The 27,917-nt window shown below is 41.5% G+C and overlaps 2 protein-coding genes across 4 annotated transcripts in view; both read right to left on the bottom strand.

The window, feature by feature from the left end:
• The window catches only part of LOC117903560, an 89,072-nt gene that overhangs the window by 45,910 nt on the left and 15,245 nt on the right, over nt 1-27,917 (bottom strand). The window lies entirely within an intron of this gene.
• Nucleotides 531-27,739, bottom strand: LOC117903561 (6-phosphofructo-2-kinase/fructose-2,6-bisphosphatase 1). Of its 2 annotated transcripts, none has more exons than XM_034815764.1 (2): nt 27,558-27,739; nt 531-3,479 (listed from the first exon to the last, which is right to left on the bottom strand). In XM_034815764.1, exons 1-2 carry the CDS (start codon nt 27,664-27,666, stop codon nt 1,447-1,449), a joined length of 2,142 nt encoding a protein of 713 aa, XP_034671655.1. In that variant the 5' UTR covers nt 27,667-27,739; the 3' UTR covers nt 531-1,446. The 2 variants fall into 2 exon arrangements, with proteins under 2 accessions (XP_034671655.1, XP_034671656.1); XM_034815765.1 differs by lacking the exon at nt 27,558-27,739 and adding an exon at nt 19,671-19,729.

Below are 27,917 nucleotides of genomic sequence, written 5' to 3' on the forward strand. Positions count from 1 at the left end.
TGTATGGTTGTGTCCTCTACTCTTTGTGGACAGTGCAAGGAAACGACTTTAGGAGCGAAAATAACTTCTGGTTGCCAGATGGTAGATGAATACGTATATTTTTGTTATCTGTTTAATAAATTCATATTTATTTGTTAGATACATCTTGATAATAGCGGACGTACAGATTAGATACACTAAAGACTAGATATATCGTACTATAGGCTAAACCATACGGATTAATAGTTTGATTGTTTCTGGATAAAACGAACCCATCAAATCAAGATGCGGAAAAATATGTTGTGAGATATAGTGGTATACCCTTTGTGGTGGTAGCTTATGTACAGGGCTCGTTATATGCACAGTAAATATATCAAAATATCAATACATCGATATTTTTCGAAAGAAAATTATATTTTTATCGTTCTATTTTTTTGCAAAAATATCAATATATTGATATTTTTTTAAATATTTTTTTATTGGTCCCAATTACTTTAAATGCCCACGCAAAACGACGTGTGCTCCGCAAAAGAATAGCAAAAGCATAGAAAAGCATTTTTCTGGAAAACCCGGAAAGTGCAATTTATGCAGCAGTAGTATTTTTTGAGAGAAATATGATCTCGAGGATTTTCATACAGTGAACAAGTCTGTGCGTGTTTTAAAAAAAACTGTATTAATGAAGGGGATTAAATATGTAAAGATGTAGAGATAAAAATGTTATAAAACAAATTAAAAATTAGAAAAGTGAAAAGAGAATTGAAGATGTTATAAACATATTTAAGGTTTCTGTTTTCTTTATGGGAACCTCATTTTTCGGCAGCGCGCGGAATCTAATTTCAGCAAAAACATACAACCAAAAATATATCACAATATTAAATATATTGATTTTTAGGGTTTGTTTTAATAGATTACTGTTTTTCTTTTTTTTAATTTTGCCAGCTCTAATTTTTACAAACATGTGTATAAAATTAATTTCATGTATGTAGGTCAGGCTAGGACATGTGCATAATTCACAATCAACTTATTCCATAGTATCTCTTTTAGACATAAACGGTTAGGTTTTGTATTATTATTTCCTTTTACCACGATCATAATTCATAATTCAATACTTGAATTGCTTAAAAAAATCAATAATATGGCTCAAAGAAAGTCAGATTTTTGTGCAGGCAACAAAATAAAAGGATAGCTTAAATGTATATACAATCTCTAATGAATATAAAAGACAGCTATCCATCTACAGACATGGATAGCAACACGGATAGTCCACTAGAGAAAACTGTCGATCAGCATCGATCCCGGTGCTCACAGGGAGGACGTGTTAACGCCTGTTAGTGTGCTGTGGGTATACGATGAAAAAGTAACTTGTGCATTGTTCCTGGGGTTGTGTGGGGAAAGGCGTTCAGCGATGAATGATTGATCCTAAAGTGTCTTTGATTTTGAGGGACGAAACCAGTACAGCCACCGTCGTCATTGGTTGGGTTGGGAATCAACGCGTCCGCCGTTACCATTCGTTGCCGTCGCCACATCATCGCCCACAATGAGCACCTTGCCAACGCCATCGGGCGCCACCAGCTCACCGCTCAGGCCATCGAGCCCGGGCTCACTGACATCGCCGGGAATCTTGGGCTTTGGACGATGCGTGTCTACCGCATCAATTGGCAGTTTAATGTGCTCTACTTTGCATCCGTAGGCCACGGGGGTGAGCTTGATGACGGTATGCAGGGGCACATAGAGGTAAGGCAGCTCATCGGCAGACTTATCCAGAAAGTAAGCGAAGAGGCAGCGTAGAACTGCCTGGTGAGAAACAACCAAGACATTCCCCTGCCGCTCCAGTTCCATGATGACGGGTTCCAAACGCGCCACTAGATCCTCATAGCTTTCTCCGCGCGGATAGCGATACGCAAACTTGTTGACATCACGCGCCTTGAACTCCTCGGGGAAGCGCTCTTTGATCTGCTCGTAGGTCATCTCCTCACAGTGGCCAGCATCGATCTCGTTGAGCGCTTTCCAGCGTTCTTGGGGTGCTTTCACATCGGCCACTGTTTGGATGGCTCGCTTCATCCATGAGGTCCACACACGCAGTCCATCGATATGCTGCTGCGAAATGAAAGAGGACAGGGCCCGGCCGTATTGATGACCCCGTGCGCTCAGATTTGAATCGCCACCAATGAGCCCGCTTAGGTTGTGCTCACTTTCCCCATGGCGCGTCAGATAGATGGTTCGCGGCGTTATGTGTATGTTCATCAGATAGTAGACGATGCGCGACTCCACGTGACCCTCGTTATTGTAGACTACCACCTTTTTCCCAGCGTTGTAGACCTTCATGAAGCTGAGATGTGATTCGGTGACCTCGTCGATTGGCTGATAGCGCTCCTCGTAATGCTCGATACGTTGCAGGAAGTCCCGCACCACCAGCTCGGTGTTCATGTTAAGGTAATCTGGTGAACTCACCTTTACCTCCAAAATGTTCTGTTCGATTATCTGCGGATCGTCACAGATCGACTCTACAAAGAAAAGACGGAAACCGTGCTGCTTAACCACAATATTGTAGATAAGCTGTCGCCGGTCCCGCGTCGAATTGGTAGCATCAAACACTGCAATGCTACCCTGGCCGCTCAGCAGCCACTCGCAAGAGTCGTGAAGCGCTTGGTTGGCACACCTATTCCTGATGGCCATCGCCTCCTCGTTGTCGGCGCGGAAAAACTCATGTGACTTGTAAGCTGTTGTAGCATGGCGACGGTACTCGCCCAGGTTAAACACGCGCGTCGCAATCCCTATCCAGTTTAGGTATCGCGCCAACTTCTTTGAGATAAAGGTCTTGCCCCTGGCAGGCAAGCCCACCATCGCTATAACGTGGGGTGTAGTGCAGTCAGCGATTGTCCGCTCCCCGCGGATGGGAAAAGGTTTCGTCATCACCGTCTCCGAGGTAGGTGGCAGGAGCTTGCGCAGCTCCTCGGACATCACCGACGGGCACACATGAAGCTCATTCTCTATCGCCAGGTCGGCGGTCTTTTTAAGTTGATTCAGTGAGGTGGTGCGCACGCGTAGCGAAGGCGAGGTGTTATAGGGCATGTCCATGATGCTGGTGGCCGTCACTGAGCGTACAAGCTTCTTGGTAACAGCGGATCGAATGATACCAGCCGTAACGCCTGGCTCCTGAGGCGGGGTTGATGGACAGTTGCAGTAGCTGCACAGATCCGAGTACGAAGAGGAGCGAGATGCACGGGAAGGTCGGGGGAGGAGGTTATTTTTCTTCTTTATGCAAAGAAATGGCAATGGCAATGTTCCTACTACGTCCTCGCCGTCTAACACGTCTTCGTTTCCGATTACGTCTTCCTTATCATGTTCTTGGTTACTTTCAAAACGTATATGGTTGCTGTTGCTTCCGCTGCTGATGTTCGTCTGACTTGCTAAAATTATTTGGTTAGAAGTTGTTTCTGTCAATGGTAGTTTCGGCTGTCGAAGATCCACAGGTGTTCCTGATGCTGATGTGGTTCCTGCTGCTCTTCGTTGTTGGCGTGGCGAAACATGAAATAAGTCGAGGATTTTTACATAAATGTTCAGTTGAATTTGCTGATGTTGTTCGTAAAAGCTTTCTGCAATGGTGCGAATGGAATGGAAGTGAAGTGGGAAGAGAACAAAACAGCATTACTCATAAACGTGTGAGCCTTTGTACATATGTACACACATACATATATGTACATACATACATATTGTTTCTGTTATAAGCACACAAGTAAATCCACGAGTATCATGAAGGGCAGAAAGAAAAAATCGATGATTTTAAATTAACATGAGCCCACATGAGCACATTTATAAAAAAAGCATTTGCATGCATAAGTACACATGTACTTATTTAACAATGCATGTGCGTATGCATGGATACTATTTAACTTGTTTGAACTTGGAAACTAAAGCGAGCACTCCAACAAAACAAAAAAAAAGGCAAATGAGAGTGAAACTGAAAGCACAACATAGGCGTATTTACGCTCACGCAAATGCTGCAAAGAGCAAACCAACCCACACAAAAAACTGAGTTGGCGAACGATGCCGTTTCTAGGCTGCTATCGATATATAGATGTATCGGTAATAGACAATCGAGTAGACGATATCTACTCTTCCCGGTCACTATTAGCAAAAACAAAAAATTTCTGCCAAACTTTATATAAAAAAAACTGAGGCAAACATTTTTGGAACGACTATTTGTTTCTTGAGTATCCAGCAACGTTAATAAAATCCACAGATTCTTATCGATATATCGATACAAAGTGCGTGTGTGGACTGAGATAACAGCTGGTAGACCATGAAGAAACTATAAAGGAGGGCTCGTCGGTTGCAGAGTTACTCGCTGGTATTCCTAATTCTCAGTGCTCGTTTGCTTGTCGACAAAATGTTGCCCTCAAACTTACAACGAGAGCCCGTTCACTCGCACTTTTCACTCGCTTAACTTCCTTATTTTTGCCGACGAGCCCTCCTTTATAGTTTCTTTATGGACCATGATGAGACCCATGAAGCAACTATAAAGCATAAAGCAACAACAAAGGAGGTCTCGTCGGCTTTGTAGAGGGAAACGTACCAATGCTGTCAATAAGTGCGAGTGAGAGGGCGTGCAGAGAGAGAGAGAGAGAGAGAGAGCAACTTTACAATAATAAGAGTAAAAGCTGCTCATACTTGCGTCCCACCGCAGTCATGGCTGTGAGCTGTAAGTGTGACTGAAACGACAATGGACAACAAATTTGTCCGCGCACAACCTTCCGCGTCAACAAGCAGACAAGCACTGAACGTAGGGGGAAATTACCCGAGGAACGCTGCCGACGACGAGACCTCCTTTATAGTTTCTTCATGGATGCGACCATGAAGTCGCTTGTTGATGCGAAAGGTTGCGTGCGGACGAATTTTTTCGTTCTTTTTTTAACCCTATTAACCCCCCATATTTAGCATATGCGCTCTGAAAATAATTCTCGATTTTGAAAAAAAAATTTGATTTTTTTTTTTATTAAGAGCCTAAACAAAAAAAAATATACTAAAAAAATAAAATAACGACTACTTTCAAGTAGTAGCTTATTGAAAAATAAAATGAAAAGAAATAAACGAGTTTACGTGTTCTTTTCATGGGCAACTGTATCCCCATGCCATCATGGGGTTAATCCATCACACGATAATTTCGTTTCGTTTCATTCACACTTACTGCGCAAAGCCTTTCACTCGCATTCACAAGCGTGAAAAACGAGCCCGATGGCACCTCCTTATATAATTTCTTCATGGCACTAGCCATACAGTACATACATAGATTCTTTATATATAGTACAAGCGAAACTTCACCGCTCATTGTGAGTGGTGAAGTCCCAGAGCACGATGGTCCCAATGACCACTTTTGTTGTCCTAAATTAACAACTCGCGAACGAATCAAGATTTTTGGATTTAGTCTTTTCATATTAGTTAAGAATAGCAAGAGGAAGGTTTTTTGAAAAAATGGGCGTGGCAGCTCCTTTTTTTTTAAGGAAAATCGGTTTTTAAATTATTGTGCTCAAAATGTTAGAGGTTAAATGTGCATTGACACCTCTTTAACGTGGGGTGTGATTTTACACGAAGGGCTTTCCTTACGAATCACCTTTCTTTAATGATACAATAGTAAAAGAAATAATGACAAACAAAATTCCGAAAAAATAAATTTTATTTATTAAACCCGAAGAGTAAATAGGGTATATTGTATTTGTGGGGAATAACGGATGTTTGAAACGCACAGAAGGAAACGTTACCGACCCCATAGAGTCTACATATATGTATATTCTTGATAAGCATCAATAGCCGAGTCGATATAGCCATGTCTTGTCTGCCTGTCTGTCTGCCCGTCTGTCTGTACGTCTTGTTGAGCGCCTGGATCTCAGAGACCATAAAAGCTAGAGCCACCAAATTTTGCATCCAGACTTCTGTATGCTCACACTGTTACAAGTGTATTTCAAATTTACAAAAAATTAATCTTTTTTGGATCAAGTCTGGCTCATTTAAAACTGCAACCAGCTGAATTTCACTACGGTTAGTAAACTTGAGTTCCATGAAGCCTGTGTGGAAAAATTTCATCGAGGGAGCTTTTGCAACCGTTACTGCTTATGGAAGGGGTCAATATTAATTCATGGGGCACCAATACCTTGGGGGAAAGACTGTTTCTAGTGCTTTTAGTCATCATAAAGACTAAATATAGCAAACAAAAATTAACTTTTTCTGTTTACGTTGACCGTACGCCAATTATAGGGGTTCAAACTTGGGTGATGACGGTGTACGAATAATACATATGTGGTCTTACTGTACATACATACATACATACATATGTACATATGTTGTATATAAAATATATTCAATAATACAAAGAAATATCATTCATGTAAAGGACCTAGCAAACCAAAAACGTACCTTTTGCGGGAGTCCTGAAAAATGCTCACAAACGAGCTCGAATGCGAGCTAATCGTTTAGTTTATTTTCTGTTCATTTCAATAAAGTGCGCCATACTTTGTGTTGATTTTTTAAAATTTGTTTTCGGAGAAGTGTTCAGACAAAAACGAAAAGCGTAAAATATAAATCAAAATCAATAAGAGCTTCTGGCTCCAAGTGTTGTGCCAAATAAAGAATAATAATAGAGTGGCGAAGTAAGGTCTAGTAAATAACTTCTATATTTCGCCAATTTTTAATATATTTTTTAAGAGTCTACAGATGCATTTAAACAAGTGGACGGCACGGATACAAACACATGCTTGCAGTGCGTTTGAGTGCGTAAGCAGCACAAACATTGGTATTGGTACCACCCACTGTAATGCACGTGTACGTGAGCGGCAGCGCAGCAGCAGAGCAGCACAATAGACAGTGCTGTGCCGACCCCCACTTGCTCTTGAGAACGAGGACTTCGATCGCAAAAATATTTTCAATATGCACAAGAGAGAAAGGCGGAAACCGAAGCAATTGACTAGAAAAAGTTTAAATTTTGTTAAAACACCACCTTTATACATAAATAAATTAACATTACAATTTGAACATATGTACATATGTATGTGCATATTTTCTTATTGGAAAACGCAATGGGTAGGCAAAAAAACCCTCACAAAAAGAATTTCTTGAGAGATTTTTGTGATATATTTTCTGAATATTTTCGATTTGCACTTATTGATACGTGCTCGAAAATAATGATTTTTGATTCTATTCTTTGTCATAACCGAATTGCTAGAAAGATCAGAAAAGTCTCATAAAAAAAACCAAAAAAGTCTCGCAAAAGGATATTTGTGAGCTATCATAAATTATTGAATCACTGCCACAAACTGAACGACACAAGTATCATATTTCGATCACATGCGACTACGAATGTGAGCGTTTTATCGGGTTAACTCTCACATTTGACACGTATGCGATATAATTTGCGAACGTTTGGTTTTTTGGGGATATCCTAAATAATCCGACGAATCCAATGAGCATGAGGTGGCTCAAGGGGGCCTAGCTGAGGCCACCGGACGGGTCGCAGGTTGCGGATAGCGAACGGCCTACCTTGTTTAGGTAGGTCAGCTGCAAATAAGCGGAAATAAACAGCCCCGGACAGCCAGCGGGTGTTCGCGAAGTAGCAACACTGACGATGCGCTTGTGGTGCCGCCTCGTATAAGTAACTCACACACTTCCCCTCCCCACACAATACCACATACCCACATACCACCCACCCACCCCAAACCGGACCGGACTAAGGTGTCATTCGACCTGTGCCGAGAGTCAGTCTGGCTGGGGGCCCGGTATAAAAACTAACCCAGTCGTGAACGGAGAGCTCAGGGAAATGGCAGCCCCCTGTTCTAATGATGCCTTACCCGGGCAACGTGGATCTCTGCCTGGACTGACCGTTCCCCTTCTCTGCATCTCGTGGGATCAGAATGAATACAAATAAAAATGATAATAATAAGAAAAACAAAAAAAAAAAAGAATGAGAATGACTGTCCCCAAAAGTCTAAAGGGAACAATCCCAAGCAGGAAAAGGCAGCGGCCCAAAGGCCTGGCCTAACCCGCTGAATTGGAGGAAAGACCTGCTCGGTGGAAAGCGAGGGTGCGAGCCCCACTCCAATCCTGGAGTGGGTTGCACGGCACCCCCCAATACTGACGCCTTGAAGAGGCAGCTAAGCAATATTGCGGCGGCCCGACCTTCTGTCAAAGTAGAGGGGCTAAGTAGAGGGGGAGGCTGGGCCATCGACCAGAGCAGAAGCCAAACGCTTCACGGATGCCGAAAAGAGGAGTGCAGGGCACATACTCCGACTCCGACTCCGCACAGGAGCCAGCCCTTCGGACTGGCTGAAGAAAGTAAAGTAGGCCTCGGAAGTGCTTCCGAACTTTACTCTGGAACCGCATAAACCGCCCCAGCAACCAAAAAGGCAGCGCTCGCAAGAGACACCTGGACCAGCTGCAAAGCGATCCAGGATACTGCCAAACGTGTCGTTCGCGCAGATTGCCAAGGAGAGGACGCTGATAGGCGTCGTCGACAAAGGCAGCGCGGACGGAAGAATCCCGAGGAGCCAGTGGAAGTGGGTGGAAGCGGCATTGGCCGACCGCTGCTTCGAGCTCCTGGACAAGGACCCCGGCCCACCTCCAGTCTGCAAAGACATGGGATGGTTCCAGGGCAACACCAAAATCATAGCCTGCGAAGATGAGCGCTCCGTGCAGCTATATAAAGCAGCGGTAGCGCAAGTCGGTGAAGTTTACCCAGGCGCTAAACTAGCAGCAGTCGACTGGAGCGAAGTGCCCAGCAGACCGAGAGCGAGAATTTGGGTGCCGGCCTCCATTAAAGAGCCAGAACGCATCCTACTAATGTTGCAGCGATGCAACCCAAACCTTCCAACAGCGGACTGGAAGGTCGTTAAAGTTGAAGCGACGCAAGGCCCCACAAACCAAGCCTTGGTCGTGCTAAATAAGGAGTCGCTGGCCCCGATAGAGGCAGCCAAAAATGAGCTCAACTTTGGGTTCAGCTCGGTCATCGTAAAGGTGTACAAGTCGGACGCAGCGGCCGGGTCGCGTCCTGTCGACACCCCAGTCGAGCAGGATGTTGCCTCGGAGATCGAGGCACCCGACAACGAGCTTGAGTTGGCCCACGAGGGTGACTCCCTAGAGTCGGAGCTGATGCTGTAGTTCGAGGCAATGTGCCGGAACGAAAGCTCCGACGAGTCGGACGCCGACTATACAGTGGTGGAGATATGCAAGGATCCCTCTGAGGCTCCTTCAGATAAATCTCCACCACTGTAAAGCAGCAACTGCTGTCCTCCTACTCCGCTTGGAATCGAGCGGAGACGACGTAGTCCTAATCCAGGAGCCTTGGGTAGTTGGAGACAAGGTCTGTGGATTAGCGACGAAGGACTACAAGCTCATTGTACCACCAAAGGAAGGTAAAATTCGCACCTGCATTTTAGCTAGAAAGCACATAAATATCTTTCTGCTCCACAACTTTAGCGAATGCGACAACATAGCAGCTAGCCTAGAGCTGCAAGGGACACACCTCAGAGTGGTGTGGTTCTACATGGCTCACGACCAAAGTGACCCTCCCAGTGACCTCGTCCGCAAGATGGCCAGCGAGAGGTCAAACACAGGCCTACTGATAGGCTGCGACGCCAACGCTCACCATACCCAATGGGGAAGCTCGGACATAAATGTAAGGGGTGAGTCACTTTTCAGCTTCATCCTTATCTCGAATCTATTCCTATGTAATCAGGAAACAACCCTACCTTCTTTATAAAGAACCGACAGGAGGTCATAGACCTTACCCTAGTGTACCATAGCATACTGGGCTTAATTAAGGGCTGTAGAGTCCTAGAAGAGCACTCCTTCTCTGACCATAGGTACATAGAGACGATAATATCTCTCGAATGCCCAATATCTAATAGTTATATCAACCCCAGGAAAGCCAACTGGGAGATATACTCTAAAACCCTGGAAGAACTTCTTCCCCCAACAGCACCAACTTGCCCTGATAGAAAAGACGACCTTAACAGCCTTGTAAATAGATTCACGGAGGCAAAGTAGTGGAATATGCAGACAACGTTGTCCTAAAGTTCACGGGAAAATTTTCCCAGACACTCTGTGACCTCATGACCACAAAACTTGCGCGAGTGTCAGAATGGACAAGATCGTGCGGATTGGGTGTAAATGCCTCGAAAACGGAACTTGTACTATTCACTAACAAGTACACAACTCCGCCACTTAACCCCCCAACATTAAACAAATGTAGGTTAACCTTTAGCAACAGTGCCAGTTACCCTGGGTTGGTAATAGTAAGGAAGTTAAATTGGAACCTAAACACGAAAGAAAGAGTGAAGAAGGCCACTATGGCTCTATACACCTGCAAAAAAGCCATCGGACTAAAATGGGGCATGAACCCACGTATAGTCCAATGGAAATACCAAGCTGTTGCCAAAACAATACTGCTCTACGGAGTCACAGTATGCTGGCCGGCTCTGTCAAAAAAGACAACCACCGCTCAAATGGCAAAAGTCCAACGAACGGCCACTCTTTGCATCAGTGGCGCTCTCCGCACCACACCAAATGATGCACTAAATGCCATCCTATGCCTGCAGGGGATAGACCTTGCAGGGGAAGAACAGGCAGCAAGGGCAGCAATACGTCTGCGAGATTCGGACCTATGGACGTCACATCCATATGGTCACTCAGCGATCTTAAGGGACACTAATATAGTACCTCATAGGACTGATTATTGCGTTCCCAGAGAGTACACAGCCAACCCCTTCGAGGGTATAATCCCCCCCAGAGAGGAATGGCTCGAGGGCACACCTGGCCCAACGGGGTCCATAAACATCTTTACAGATGGATCCAAGCTAGACAACTAAGTTGGCGGAGGAATCTACTCCGGGCAACTAAATATGAGGCATTCCTTTCGCCTTCCAGACTACTGCAGTGTCTTCCAAGCGGAAGTCATTGCTGTAAATTAAGCCTAAGATGCCTTCAAGAGATCTCAGTCGCGGGTACTCACCTAAATATCTATAGTGACAGCCAGGCGGCACTGAAATCACTAAACGCGATTTCGTCGAATTCGACCTATGGGTACGACCAGCACTATGGGTAAAAAGCCCGAATTTTTGGCATTTATTTAATTTATTTTGGGTAAAATATTTGAATGCGACTTAACTTTTCTGATTCCCAAATACCCACATAGAACAAAACTGGTTTTAGAAGATTTTTACCTAGTACCATATGTTTTTTGAGATGCTTGGACTTGTGAAAAAGTGCGGGAAAAATTGAGCAACTTGCAGATGTAATTGTAGCTCGATTACAAAGTTTATATACAAGCAAAAATATGGAAATGACAGGTCGAGGTATTTAAATTAGTTGTTAATACATGTTTTTGTATAGTTGTGTGTTGTTTTTTAATTGTCCAATGTTATGTTCGTGTGTCTTTTTAGCTTGGTACTAACAATTGCACGTGTTTTCTGTGGAATATTACTTTTGCACAGCACTCTACTGCACAGAAGTTCAAGTTACTTGTTATTGACCAAATATTATAGAATCACGTGGTGTTAATGCTTTTTGCCCGTTTTTGCCCCTTTTCGAACAATTTTAAATTTTGGAGATGCCTATGAGTTAACTCATGCAGCCGCTGCTGGAGGTCTGGACCAACAACAATGGTGAAGCAGACGCAATAACATGTTGTAATTTAAAGAGTATTGACAAAAACTGACTAACTAAAGATGAAACTATTACAATTCAAACGAAAATTATCCAATTTATTGCATAGATAAACAAGTACTAAGCGAAATTTAATTGTATGTTGAAGCGATTCCAATCAAACTACTTTTAACCAAACAATCATTCAATCAGTCAATCAAATATATTTTTTAAAAGTTCTAAAATGTTTTAAAGAATCTTTGATCATAATTAATCGTTTGAATACCTTTTCTTATAATAAATACGACGTAAATGGGTTCCAATTTGTAGAGCCTAGAGCTCTTTTGGTTTGGTAAATGCCAAAAAAACTGGCTTTTTACCCATAGTGCACAGTGGCAAATTGTCGCAAATCTCTACATGAGATGGCAGGGCAATATGTTATTAGCCTAATATGGGTGTCGGGACACCAGGACATTGAAGGCAACTGCATAGTAGACGAGTTGGCCAGATCCGGCACTACACTCCCCCTTAATCAAGATAAGGAGGAAATACGTATGCCAATGGCCACTTGCAAGCTACAAATAAAAGAGTACTATACCCTGCAAACAAACAACAGATGGCAAATGGTCCCAAGATGTCGCATCACCCGACAAATGTGGCCTGACATCTCGAAAAAACGCACCGCTGAACTATGCAAACTAAGCAGACATAGATGCAGCGTAGTCATTCGCTCTCTCACAGGGCATCGGCTGATAGGCAACCACGCAAATAGGCTGGGTGCCCCCTATAACGACTTCTGTCGCAGCTCCAGAGACGAGAATGAGGAGGAAACAGTAGAACATCTGTTCTGCTCCTGTCCGGCTCTCAGTAGAAGGACACTAAGATATCTAGGCTCACCTTTTCTTAACGACATTTCAGAAATGGCTCCTATTAGCAAACTTTGCGAGAGCATCTGGATGGGCGCACTGCTGACACCGTGACAAACGGGAGGAGAAGAGGAATTAGATCCAAGCGGAATCACAACGGGCCGAAACCGGCATACGTAACCGCCTCAACCTAACCTAACCAAACACTTTTTTTGAAAAATTAAAAATTTTAAAAAATCGCAACAGTAATTTCTTTTTTTTTTTGGTCAAGAACAAAATGTGTTGTAGTGGTGCTATTATTTTTTTCGCAACTGTATGTAACCTTAGTGTGATACATATGTTATACAGTGGCGAGCATTTGTGGATACTTGGTTACCACTTTTCAGTGTTTAAACGCCTGTAAAATCTGTAAAAATGATTAAATTTTTCGGATTTTTTTTGTAATAGATTCTTTATTTATTTGACAATTAAACAAAACAATAATTAAAACAAAAAAAAACTGGCTTCATTAAAAGTTTTTATTTTTTGTTCAAAAAGTCAATGTATCCACTTTTGCACGTTTCCAATTTTTTCAGTTCATAAATTTTTCAAAATGTTTTGTGGAAAGACCCTTAGCATATATCACGCTCAGAATATGCTTGAGTATTTTTTCGACTTAATTTTGTCCTCGCCAGATATTATGTCCCACTTGGTTTGCATACGCGTCACTTTTATAACCGGCACTAAGTACTACATCTGCAAATTTTACATTTTTCTTCATCTGTCATCTACATCAACAACACTGCTCACGCCAACACGCTCCTTTAGCTCGCCACCCTCCCCGAGAGCAACACACTGCAGAGTCATGGCAGAGACGCGGCAGAGACAGAGACGTGTCAGAGGCAGAGGCCTCTGCCACTGCGCGAAGCAGAGTGTGAATGAGAGAATGTGCAAAAAAACAAATATAAGCTGCGGGACGGTGTGGGTTTTGCCACTGAAAATTAATTTCTTCATTGTGGCCTTAATAATGGTCCAATCGGATCCCAATTTGGTGATCTGATAGATATGGTCATTCCCTACGGAATTTTTTACGGAGTTTTTAGTTTTTAGTTTTCTTTTATCTTCAAAATTGTAGGATTGGGAGGTTTTCGCACTTTTGCGGGGGCGGGGCTCATTTTTGAAATACACTTGTAGCAGTGAGAGCATACAGAAGTATGGATGCACAATTTGGTGGCTCTAGCTTTTATGGTCTGTGAGATCCAGGTGCTCAACAAGACGGACGGACAGACGGAAGGACAGACAGACATGGCTCAATCGACTCGGCTATTGATGCTGATCAAGAATATACATACTTTATGGGGTCGGAAACGTTTCCTTCTGTGCGTTACATACATTCACTTTCTGCACAAATACAATATTTACTCTTCGAGTACCGGGTGTAATAAAGCCCAGTGGAAACATTATTCAAAATTTGTAAATGCAATCTTTTGTTTAATATGTAACCGCGGTGCAATACTGTAACACTTGGATTATTTCACATTTTCAATTACCGTATTTCTTCTGGACTATCAAATGTCTTCAAATTTTCAAAACACATTCTTAAATAAGTCACCATCAAAACAAGAACAAGTTCTTGAGACTGCGGCAAGAGAATAGAAGAGAAGATACTGACCGTTGAAGTGAGAAGCTTGAACTCGTGTTACAGTTTTGCTTGTCAGTGTACATTCATATGTATATACATATGTACATTTCTACATCTGTCATCTACATCTACATCACTTCTCACACCAACACACTCTCCGTGTGTTCCACTCCCTCCGAGCCGGACGGTGCATAAAGTAGAGAGTGCGGGCGATACAGTATGAGAAAGAATAAAAAAAGCTGCTGGAATGAATGAGTGCAAGTGAATTTCATCATTCTGGCTATAACAATAGCAATAACAATGAGCATACAGAAGTCTTGCAAAATTTGGTGGCACTAGCTCTTATAGTCTCTGAGAACTAGCCGACAAACAAGACGGACAGACAGACATGGCTCTATCGACTCGGCTATTGATGCTGATCAAGAATATATATACTTTATGGGGTCGTAAACGTTTCCTTCTGTGCGTTACATACATTCACTTTGTGCACAAATACAATATACCCTATTTACTCTTCGAGTACCGGGTATAAAAAAATGTTTTGTTTTATTATCCAGATTTTTAGGAGTCTTTCCTTTATAAAAAATGTGCCTAAAGTTTCATTAAAGTTAAAAATGTGAGCCGACAATTATTTTGCTGGTGCTATTTATTTTTTTCAGAGTGTAGATTCAGATGACATACGAAAAAAAATTTGGAAAAAACCACACTTGTGACGCGTAAGAAGCGTCTCACACGTCCCTTCTCGCTATTAAAGACTTTCAAGTTATTTAAGAAACTTAAGTAAAACTAGTCAAGTTTTGAAAAAAAAATTAGCACCACCTTTGAAATATGGATTTAAAATTAAAAAAATGACCAACAAGTAACGAATTTCTTTGTTAACACTTTTGAACTATTAATTCGAAATCTATATTTATCATTCAAGATTTAGGCGACGCAGGGCCCCACAAACCAAGCCGTGGTCGAGGCAGCCAAAGGAGAGCTCAACTTCGGGTTCAGCTCCGTCACCATAAAGGTGTACAAGTCGGATGCAGCGGACGGGGCGCGTCTTGTCGACAAACCAGTCGAGCAGGATGTTGCCTCGGAGATCGAAGCACCCGACAACGAGCTGGAGATGGCCCATGAAAGTGACTCCCTAGAGTCGGAGCTGATGCTCGAATTCGAGGCAATGTTCCGTAATGAGAGCTCCGGCGAGTCGGACGCCGACAATACAGTGGTGGAGATATGCAAGGATCCCTCTGAGGCTTCTTCAGATAAATCTCCACCAGCAAGCAGCAACGGCTGCCCTCTTACTCCGCTTGGAATCGTGCGGAGGCGACGTAATCCTAATCCAGGAGCCTTGGGTGGTTGGAGACAAGGTCTGTGGATTAGCGACGAAGGACTACAAGCTGATTGTACCACCAAGCCAGCTAGAGGTCAAACACAGGCCTACTGATAGGGTGCGACGCCAACGCCCACCATACCCAATGGGGAAGCTCGGACATAAATGTAAGGTGTGAGTCACTTTTCAGCTTCATCCTAAACTCGAATCTGGTCCTATGTAATCAGGGAAACGACCCTACCTTCATTATAAAGAACCGACAGGAGGTCATAGACCTTACCCTAGTGTCCCATAGCATACTGGGCTTAATTAAGGGCTGGAGAGTCCTAGAAGAGCACTCCTTCTCTGACCATAGGTACATAGAGACGATAATATCTCTCGAATGCCCAATAGCTGATAGATATATCAACCCCAGGAAAGCCAACTGGGAGACATACTCTAAAACCCTGGAAGAACTTCTTCCTCTTAACAGCACCAACTTGCCCTGATACACAAGACGACCTTAACAGTCTTGTAAATAGATTCACGGAGGCATGCAACAAAGCCTTCAAGGCTGCGTGTCCCTCAATAAAACCGAGAGGGAAAAAGAAACCCCCTTGGTGGACTAAGAACATTGATGTCCTACGTAAAAGCTGCAGGGCAAATTTTAATAGAGCCAAAAACAGCAACGAGGACGAACTATGGTCAAACTACAAGTCCAGTCTTGCCCTATGCAAAAAAGAAACTAGGAGAGCGAAAAGAGCCTCCTGGCAAAAATTCTGTACTGAGATCGAGGAGACGGCAGACGCCGCAAGGCTGCGCAAGATCCTCTCAAAAAAAATACCTCTGTAGGATACATCAAGAGTACAGATGGTACGTGGACCAACTCCAGCAAGGAGTCCCTACACATCCTGCTCGATACTCACTTCCCAGGGTGCACAACCACCGAACCACCTGAACGCCCCGGTGAATGCCCAACCATCTCGATGGCGCACCTCCTCACATAACGGAATATCTGCTGGGCGGTGAACAGCTTAAAACCGTTCAAATCGCCAGGGCCAGACAAGGTCATCCAGGCTCAACTTCAGAAGGCTGGGGACCAACCCATCCACTGGCTACAATGTATCTTCAAGAAGATACTAAAGGAAGGAAAGATCCCTAAGGCATGGCTCAAGGCAGAAATTGTCTTCATCCCGAAAGCGGGAAAAGCCTCCTACTCAACGGCAAAGGACTTCAGACCGATAAGTCTAACCTCCTTTCTCCTAAAAACATTCGAAAGAATAGTCGGACTACATCTGAGGACAATCATCAACCCTCAGATGTTGTCGGACTCACAACACGCATACCGGAAAGGTAAATCCACGGAAACGGCCCTACATGAAGTAATTTCAGGTGTAGAGAAAGCTCTACACCTTAAGGAATACTCCCTAGCGGCATTCCTTGATATTGAGAGAGCTTTCAACAACGTCGAGCCAGGAGCCATTACGGCGACCCTGACTGACCTGGGGGTGGACCGTGGGGGGGGCTGCAAAGTGGTAGCACATGCAGACGACGTTGTCCTAATGTTCACGTGGGAATTCCCCCAAACACTCTGTGATCTTATGACCACAAAACTTGCGCGACTGTCAGAATGGACAAGATCGTGCGGATTGGGTGTAAATGCCTCGAAAACGGAACTTGTACTATTTACTAACAAGTTCAAAAACCCGCCACTTAACCCCCCAACAAGTTAAATTGGAACCTAAACACGAAAGAAAGAGTGAAGAAGGCCACAATGGCCCTATACACCTGCAAAAAAGACATTGGATCTGCATAGCAGACGAGTTGGCCAGATCCGGCACTACACTCCCCCTTAACCAAGATAAGGAGGAAATACGTATGCCAATGGCCACTTGCAAGCTCAAAATAAAGGAGTACTATACCCTGCAAACAAACAACAGATGGCAAATGGTCCCAAGATGTCGCATCACTCGACAAACGTAGCCAGACATCTCCAAAAAAACGCCCCGCTGAACTATGTAAACTCAGCAGACATAGGTGCAGTGTAGTCATTCGCTCTTTCACAGGGCTCTCTCTCATTGGCTGATAGGCAACCACGCAAATAGGCTGGTTGCCCCCCATAACGACTTCTGTCGCATCTGTAGAGACGAGGATGAGGAGGAAACAGTAGAACATCTGTTCTGCTCCTGTCCGGCTCTCAGTAGAAGGACACTAAGATATCTAGGCTCACCTTTTCTTAACGACATTTCAGAAATGGCTCCTATTGGCCCCAGGAAGATAGCAAACGTTGTGAGAGCATCTGGATGGGAGCACTGCTGACACCGTGACAAACGGGAGGAGAAGAGGCATTAGATCCAAGCGGAATCACAACGGGCCGAAACCGGCCTAAGTGTGTCGAGATTGAAAAATTCCGACAACCGCCTCAACCTAACCTAACCTAACCTAAATAAGGGGATTTTTAGTATTGGGGGAAAACGTCTTCCGAAAGGTCATAGACTTATAAAGAGATGGGAATGTTTAGACAGAGCTTTAAAAAAATCGAAACATGCGAGCAGAACTAGAATACGTACGTAGAACATAAATTGTTATCCATCCTACTCTTACAATGTGTTTGGTTACTGTGCATACATAAGTACAAACGTAACAGACAGAGGGCATCATTACGGTCATCATCAAATACATATCCATACTCATGATCATTCTAATATTACACTGTTTCAAGAAGAAGTATAAACGCAAGTACATATGCGTAGTTGAACTAATACTAATACGATTTAACAAAAATAATTAAATTCAATTACACATTAATATAGTTTTGAGCTTATTACTGCAAGTATCAGATGAGATCAAATCGAAATTTGTATTGTAGTTACGGCAAAGGAAAAGGAAATATTACTGGGCATAGAACTTATTCTGACTGTATTTCAGCAACAAGCTGCGATCAAATCATTGTAGCTGTCATCATTACCGTTTTGTAGCCAATAAAATGAACCGCACTTTTTTTCGCTATTTGATCCTATTACTGGAACGCAATAAATGCTGAAGCAACAAGCTTTTGAGTGCATTGGAATGCGTCCTTTTGAGATGCAAATCCAGATTCCAGATAAATAGAATCTTAATACCCTGATTCAAAGGGTTGTGAAACGTGCACCACTAGTCCAATAGCTTCTACTGGATTTATTAGTTGCAAAACCAGTACTCGAAAAGTTTAGGTTTAATCAGATAAAATATTTAAAAATCAGACGGTCAGTCGGTACATAACCTGAGTAGAGGGTTGGTGGAAGCTGAAACTTCGCAACGTTTCCACGTTCATTGTAGGGTCTTTGAACTCTTTCAATACCGAACGAGAAGGGACGTGTGAGACACTTTTTACACGTCTCAACTTCTATAACCGGTACTCAGTCAGTGTACCTTTCCTTATTGTTATACCCGGTACTCGAATAGTAAATAGGGTATATTGTATATGTGGTTGTATGTAACGCACAGAACGTTTCCGATCCCATAAAGTATATATGTATATTCTTGATCAGCATCAATGGCCGAGTCTATGTCTGTCTGTCCGTCTGTCCGTCCTGATGAGCGCCTAGTACTCAGAGACTATAAGAGCTAGAGCCACAAAATTTTGCATTCAGACAAGTGTTACAATTGTATTTCAAAAATTAGCCCCGCCCCCTTCCGACCCCGCAAAAGGGCGAAAAACCTCCCAAACCTACAATTTTGAAGATAAAAGAAAACTAAAGAAAGAAAATAAAAGAAATTCCGTAGGGAATGACCATATCTATCAGATCACCAAATTGGCATCCGATTGGATCATTATTATGGCCACAATGAAGAAATTAATTTCCTGTGGCTAAACCCACCCCGTCCCGCAGCTTATATTTGTTTTTTGCACATTCTCTCATTCACAATCTGCTTCGCGCAGTGCCGCGTCGCTGCCTCTGCCGTGAGTCTGCAGTCTGCAGTCTACTTTAATTATTTAAGTTTGGGTTTTATTTTTTGAGCGAAAAAATATAACTCTAACTTTAACCATAATTTTTTTAGTTTTATTTTTTGTATTCACACATAATTATTATTTATAAGTATTATTAATAATTAATAGAAAGAAAGTAAAAATCCTAATGTGACTATTGGCGACGGTGACTTATATCAGATATCTAATGATTGAAGCATTAAACATGCATAAGTATAGCTGTGCTTTTATGAATTCTGTGGTTTCATGCAGGGCTATAGTATGTACATACATATGTACATACATATGTACTTATGTATTAGCAGTTACTTGAACAGATTAGGAGAGAACTGGAGACGCCGAGAAAAAATAATTCAACACAAAATAAATGGTAGTGAAGCTGACACAACGCCTAACGCGGAAACACTAAATCAATATAATGGAAAATCAAGCTCAAAAGTCTAGAAAACAACAGCTGCGACAGCGACTGCGACTGCAACGACGACGACCCAAAGCGATGCCTACGTTATCTGCATGAAATATGTACATACATACATATATTAAAATACTATCCCAGTTCAAGCGAGCAATTATATCCTAGCCCATGTCCGACTATGAGATGCCCTCTTATCAAATCAGATTTATTTCTTTATTTACTTTAGTCAACAGATAAATAACGAGGAGGATCTTGTGAGACGCGTCATAACTTTTATACCCGGTTATAACTCTGGTAGATATTGCCATTCTCTGCGGAATGGATGTAGACATTCTCTGTAGAATGGACATTCTCTCATTCACACTCTGCTTCTGGAGTGTGCGGCCTCTGCCTCTGCCGTGCCTCTGCAAATTTGCAGATTTTCGCCCTTTGTGGGGGTGGGCAAAATTTTGAGACAAACTTTATTCAATGTGATATCATATGAGTCTTCACACACAATTTTGTGACTTCAGCTCTTATAGTCTCTGAGCACAGGCGTCAAACAAGTCGGACAGACACACATAGATATTGATGCTGACCAAGAATATTTATAATTTATGGGGTCGGAAACGTTTCCTTCTGTTTGTTACACTTTTCGACCACAAAATTAATATACACATTTTACTCTTTGAGAACCGAGTATAATAAGTGAACTCATCCACAAATGTAATAACACATGTTCATATGTATGTACATACATATCTACATACATATATGTAGATAACATTATCCGACACGATTTGTCTACAAGTTGAGTGAGAGGAGTCCCTTTACCGATTCCAAGTGCAATTAAACGCTGTCCAGCCATCGGGAATGTAAATATGTACCACATGGGTGGAAATTTTGTAGAGCTGCAGATTTATAACAGATTAGTAGCGAATACAGCAAACGCGTGCGTCATCAGTCATCTCTATCTAAAGGTCGTTTTAGACACTGAGTCTGAATCGCGTAGAGCTTTCATGTGTATCGAATCACGCTTTGTTCACACGTTGAATCATTTGGCATGAATCGTGGAGCATAGCTGAGGGTAGAACGAGGGTAGAGACGTAGCTGAAAAGCTCCGAGCGCGTGACTTTGCGCAAATATCTAAATCGATTTGATATTCTGTGAATCATTGAGATCCTATGGTGCTTGTGGCAAATATTCGTTTTCGAGGGTTTTGGAACAAAAAACCTGATTTTCGAGGCGATATATTCAAACTCAGCCATCAAAAAAAGTTTAGGCAATACATTAATAGCAATTTCTAAATGTTTTGCATTGACACCTCTTTAACGTGGGGTGTGATTTTACACGAAGGGCTTTCCTTACGAATCACCTTTCTTTAATGATACAATAGTAAAAGAAATAATGACAAACAAAATTCCGAAAAAATAAATTGTATTTATTAAACCCGAAGAGTAAATAGGGTATATTGTATTTGTGGGGAATAACGGATGTTTGAAACGCACAGAAGGAAACATTTCCGTCTGTCCGTCTTGTTTGTCGGCTAGTTCTCAGAGAATATAAGAGATAGAGCAAGCAATTTTGCATCCAGCCTGCAAAATATAGTCGGAAACGCTTTCTTACTCAAATATACAAATGTATGTATGTACATATGTACATCGAGCACAAAACTAAAATACCCCTTTAACTCTTCGAGGGCCGGGTATAAAAATTACCAACAGAAATAATAATGACTCCCTTTATCGAAAAACTAAATCGCCAGGCCCGAAAGACTGATAAGAAGCCGTTCAAAAGGTCACATCAAATGATGTACAAATATTGTAGCGTGACAAAAGCACTGCTTCTTATCAGTACCACAACATGCATAAGTAAATATATTTTTAAGTCCAATAGAATGCATTCGAATTGAATTTATTTGAGTTAGTGAGACGTGCCGTGCATATGCCATACATACAGTTGTGTTCAATGAAATAGTAGTGCCGCGCCTCACAACTTTCAAAACTATTTTTGAGACCTTTCCAGTACTTCGAATTGAACAAGTGATACCTTTTTGAAGAGCCTGAAATGTTTAACCCAATTTTAAACCCATCCAGTGTACAACCACACTCCATCTTTTTTTTTTCATGATTTTTGATCCGTACCCATAAAATCTGTTGTTCAATGAAATATTAGTTTTAATACCCGGTACTCGAAGAGTAAATAGGGTATATTGTATTTGTGCACAAAGTGGATGTATGTAACGCACAGAAGGAAACGTTTCCGACCACATAAAGTATATATATCCTTAATCAGCATCAATAGGCGAGTCTATGTCTGTCTGTCCGTCTTGTTTGTCGGCTAGTTCTAAGAGACTATAAGAGCTAGAGCCACCAAATTTTGCATCCAGACTTCTGTATGCTCACACTGTTACAAGTGTATTTAAAAAAAAAACCCGTCCCCGGAAGAGGGGGAAAATCTTCCAAAGCTACAATTTTGAAGATAAAAGAAAACTAAAAACGCCATTCCGTAGGGAATGACCATATCAATTAGATAAATTGGGATCCGATTCGATCATTATTATATCCACAATGAAGAAATTAATTTCCAGTGGCTAAACCCACCCTGTCCAGCAGTTTTTGTTGTTTTTTAACATTCTCTCATTCACAATCTGCTTCTGCCGTGTGCGGCCTCTGCCTCCGCCGTGGATTTGCAGTGTGCGGATATAGGGGAGGGGGGCGAGCGAAAATAGCGTGTTGGCGTGAGAAGGTTTGTAGATGTTGATGACAGGTGTAGAACAAATTTCAAATGTCAAATGTAAAGTTCGTAAAAGAAACAATATGGGACAGGTACTTTGACTGAGTACCGGGTATAAAAGTTGTGACGCGTAAGATGCGTCTCACACGTCCCTTCTGGTTTTTTTTTTTTTTAGAAAATCGAAATAAAGAACGAATCTGGAATTAATGCATATGTTTCATGTTCTATATGTTTTTTGAAGTTTAATATGTAGTTTTGAATTAAATTTGTTTTCACTATGGCCTTACTCCCACCTGGCATGTGCACATAAGGTCCTGCCCAAGCTTAAATAAAATCTGAGACTATAATTCTTAAAACACTTGGCAAAAGTGTGAACTGATTGACGAAATTAAACGAATTGTAATTACGCATTTCACATTCTACAATAAGCTAGACATGGAAAAGTGTCAACCTTTTGGGATAAAGTTCCATTCCTAGCAAGCTTTCTTGCTTGCTTCAGATCATTGTCTTGTTGAAAGATCTTTTTCAGGGGCCTTTTGAATAGTAATATTACTGTATTGTATTAAAAAGTATGCGCTCACACATAACTTTATAAAATACGTCAATGCCAGGCTAGGAAGAGGAGGCTTACATGGGCTGGAGCTCAAAAGGGTCAACCCAACATGTACTTTTTTTCGAGAATTTGGGCAGTTATCAGATATCTGTGAAAGCCAAACATATTCTTTTGAGTCTTCTTTGCTATATAGTACAGCTTATACAGTACACTCATCAGTCAAAAGTATTTTTGGGCACTGTGACACGGCCCAGTCCACATTTTTCCACACATGAGTCGTGTACCCATGTGCTTTAATTATCAAACGCGTAGCTTCAAGGGACCTCATGAAACTAAATAATAAGTAATCAGTCGTGTATTAACCGTCAGAACACTTTCAGAGCGATATAAAATTGTTTTCATAACTTTTGAGGATATTGAAGACCTTGGTCTTGCTTGAAACCATCTTCGACCATCTACTAAAAGCCATTTTTTTCGAATAAAAATCATTTTTCAGGGTTCTTCTTTTGGTTGAAACGGTTAAATATAACATTAAGAGCACATTCAACTTAGTTTTGAATTCCCTTACATCTCTTGATTTTAGTTTTAGTCTAATTCTTAAGTCTCCCATATTGCACCGTTCAACGATCACTGCTACGCTCCAAGAAAAAAAGTACCGCTATATTCAAAAATGTCTTTCATCGAAATATTCAATATTTAAATTAAGCTTACTGATGGCAACTTTTTTGAATTGATTTGATTTGTTTTTTAATTTTTATAGCCGGTTCTCGAAGAGTAAACAGGGTATATTGTATTTGTGCGAATAACGGTTGTATGTAACGAACAGAAGGAAACGTTTCCGACCCCATAAAGTATATATATTCTTGATCATCATCAATAGCCGAGTCGATTGAGCCATTTCTGTCTGTCTGTCCGTCCGTCCGTCCGTCTGTCCGTCTGTCCGTCTTGTTTGTCGGCTAGTTCTCAGAGACTAGAAGAGCTAGAGCCACCAAATTTTGGCACCAGACTGCTGTATGCTCACACTGAAACCAGTGTATTTCAAAAATGAGCCCCGCCCCCTTCCGCCCACGCAAAAGGGCGAAAACCTCCCAAATCTAGAATTTTGAAGATAACAGAAAAAAAACGCCATTCCGTAGGGAATGACCATATCTATCAGATCACCAAATTGGGATCTGTTTGGATTATTATTATAGCCACAATAGAGAAATTAATTTTCAGTGGCCAAACCCACCCCGTCCCGCAGCTTATAGCATTCACACTCTGCTTCGCGCAGTTTATGGCCTCTGCCCCTGACACATCTCTGCCGCTGCCTCTGCCACGACTCTGCAGTGTGTGTCGAACGTGTGAGACGCTTCTTACGCGTCACAACTTTTATACCCGGTACTCAGTACTACATCTGTACCTTAACGGTTTTTTGTCAAATTTTACATTTTTTCTTCATCTGTCATCTACATCTACAGCACTTCTCACGCCAACTCGCTCCTTTAGCTCGCCACCCTCGCCTAGGGCCAAACACTGCAGAGTCACGGCAGAGACGCGGCAGAGGACGAGGCAGAGGTACGGCAGAGGCCGCACACTGCGCGAAGCAGAGTGTGAATGAGAGAATGTGCAAAAAACAAATATAAGCTGCGGGACGGGGTGGGTTTGGCCACTGCACATTAATTTTTTCATTGTGGCTATAATAATGATCCAATCGGATCTCAATTTAGTGATCTGATAGATATGGTCATTCCCTACGGAATGGCGTTTTTATACCCGGTACTCGAAGAGTAAATAGGGTATATTGTATTTGTGCGAATAACGGTTGTATGTAACGCACAGAAGGAAACGTTTCCGACCCCATAAAGTATATATATTCTTAATCAGCATCAATAGCCGAGTCTATGTCTGTCTGTCTGTCTGTCCGTCTTGTTTGTCGGCTAGTTCTCAGAGACTATAAGAGCTAGAGCCACCAAATTTTGGCTCCAGACTGCTATATGCTCACACTGAAACCAGCAACCAGAAACCAACAAAATTGTAGGGTTGGGAGGTTTTCGCCCTTTTGCGGGTCGGAAGGGGGCGGGGCTCATTTTTGAAATACACTTGTAACAGTGTGAGCATACAGAAATCTGGATGCCAAATTTTGTAGCTCTAGCTCTTATAGTCTCTAAGATCCAGGCTATCATAAGGACGGACGGAGAGACAGACATGGCCCAATCGACTCGGCTATTGATGCTATTGAGTACCGGGTATAAAAATCCAGCTACTACTATCGATCACTCGAATAGACTCAACTTGAATATTAGGCAAAATCTTTCAAAAGCTTTGTAATAAATATTTTTGTAAGATGTTTGAAGCTTAACTAATAATGTTTGTGGTAAACCTTTTTTGAAGTGATTGGTAAAGTCCTTCAAGACATTAAAATAAAAGGGATTTCACCAAGATAGTCTCACGAAATATAACGGTATATTGATAAAGAAGTGGATTATAGACTAAAATTTGCACATACTTTTGAAGGATGCCACATGCACTATGCATTATGTTTACCGTTTTACTATACAAGTAAGATATTATACGAAAATAGCATGCATCCGAAAAATAAACTTATATGTACATACATATGTATGTATGTACATACATACAAAGATACAATGCCAAATATTTTTTTCAGCTGCTTAATTCTGAAGTGGGAAGAGGCTGGGAATGCCTTCGTCAAAGCATGAAAAATATACACAAACGTGAATTTAATTTAACAAAGTAGATGCTAAACACGCGATTGCACAAAGTACATATTTACATATTTACATATATACATATACAGCTGCGGCGTTTAAAATAGCACCATGACACTACTCTTTCTTTGAGATATTTTGTTAAAACAATATTTCTAATGAAGGTTTTTAAAACTATTATGTCAACTTTGAGGCTTAATTCCACTTATCCGAGAGAATTGGTATGCTTTGAAGGCTTCAGTTGGAAATATTTGGAATTATTCCTGTATTTAGGCGGCAACCAAAAAAGCACTAATTTCATAAAAGCATAAAAAACTTCAAATTTATAAGAAATTTCGCTATTTTTTCATTACTATAGTTTACTTTAGTTGTATTCAAAGGTTAATAATTTGTTTTAAAGCCTTTGGCAGCAATAAAAAAAAGGCTGAGTCCTGTCATAAAATGTAACCTAAGTTTCGCGTCTTTCCTGAGGGATTCATCTCCACACATCTGGCAGGACCCCAACATTTCAAGCTTTTTCTTTGATTTCGTATTAGACACATATTCTTTAACTGTTACCCAAAGATTTTCCCTATGGTTCATTTCTGGGGACTGAGCAGGAGAAAACATTGCATAAAAGTCACTGTTTTAAAGAGCTCTCCTTAGAGCTCTCTATCTTGTCTGTTTTTGGTAATTTCCCTGATGGAAATACATTAATCAACTACATTTTATATTTCATATAAGGCAGCATTATTTTTTTATTACATAATAACATAGACATGTTAATTCATCATCGTTTCCAGCACGGGTACTAAACCACCTCCATAATACGAAAAGCATGCACATACCATGATTCTTGTCTCAGCATGATTATTAGATTTTAATGTCAGTTAAAGGGTTTTGTTTTTAATTTGGTAGTCGTTTTACAAAAGATCTAAAGTTTTTGCAACAAACAAACAAAATGTGGCTCTCTCCGGATCACAGGATCTATAACCAAATTTATTTTGGCCAACTCCAGTGTTTTTTCTACCTTGTATTCACTTTTCCCCATGGCTTCCTTGCTAAACCGGATTTTTTCTTACACTTCGAAAACTTAATTTATATTCTTTTAAGCTAAATCTAGCTTTGCTTATCTTTGGACATTTTTTAAGATCCATTTTAAGCTCTGTGGCCGGCTTTAAAGGACCCCTCTTGCACTCAGAAACCAGCAGTTTCAACCGAAATGTGTATATTGCCCCAATTCTTTCACGAGTTTCTTGTTGGATACATGTTTTAAAGCAATACGAATCATTTTAGATGAGCAACCTTCCTGTTTTCCTCACATAGGGATAGCAACTAAGATTTTTTAACTGTCTGTTTACAAACGACTTAATCTACCTATTATTATATCAATTAAAAACATTATATATTAAAAAGCTCGGAAAAGGAAAAGTTTATATAAAATACAAATTTTGACTATTTTTGTTGCCGTTCAATTTCTTCTTTTTCGAAAAATTGCCTAAATTATTGAGAGCCGCGAAAGTTGTAAGAGTAAGAACACTTCTCTCAGATAGGAGACATCTCAACCTACTTTATATTACTTCAAAGTTCAAAAAATGTTGTATAGAACAAAAATAAACAATTAAGACTGTTGTACCACGCGGTGCTATCATTTTCGCCGCAACTGTACATGTATGTACATATGTATGTATGCCAAAAAGCAGCAGTGAAAGTCGATAGAAAAATAAGCAAAAAGAACAGCTGAACTGCAGCGCAAGGTGGGATAAATGCGTGGGAAAATGGGAGTTTATGCAGTCTTGGGGTTGTCAGGGCCCCATACATACACAACAAGAGCGATTGACCCGTCATCTGATTCGGCGCTGATGCAGGACTGGCAGCTGTGCTGGAGATGCTGGCCAAGCGAGACGAGAAGCTCTCGCAGCTTTGAGCCATGGCGGCACAAGACTGTAAAAGCTTTTGATACTCTTTTAATGACTACCGGTTGTTTTATATTCCTTTTATTGGATAGTTACTACTGGTAAGACGTCAAGAACAAAAACAATAACAAAACTACGCGAGACCACAGACCACAGAACACACAAAAAAAACTTGATCGAAAGCAAGATCGAATTCACCGCTGCGGAATGCATTCAGTTCCGTTCCGCGTACACGTTGCTTGTCACTTGTCAAAATAGGAATGAGCA

Source organism: Drosophila subobscura, chromosome A (genome assembly GCF_008121235.1).
Source record: "Drosophila subobscura isolate 14011-0131.10 chromosome A, UCBerk_Dsub_1.0, whole genome shotgun sequence".
Lineage (NCBI taxonomy): Eukaryota > Metazoa > Arthropoda > Insecta > Diptera > Drosophilidae > Drosophila > Drosophila subobscura.

Excerpts from the sequence above, each read along its gene's own strand:
- LOC117903561 (XM_034815764.1), bottom strand. The coding sequence starts at position 27,666 with ATGGCTCAAAGCTGCGAGAGCTTCTCGTCTCGCTTGGCCAGCATCTCC. Across the intron at positions 3,480-27,557 it reads GGGTCAATCGCTCTTGTTGT|CAGGAACCACATCAGCATCA; the intron begins GTATGTATGGGG and ends AACGAAGAGCAG.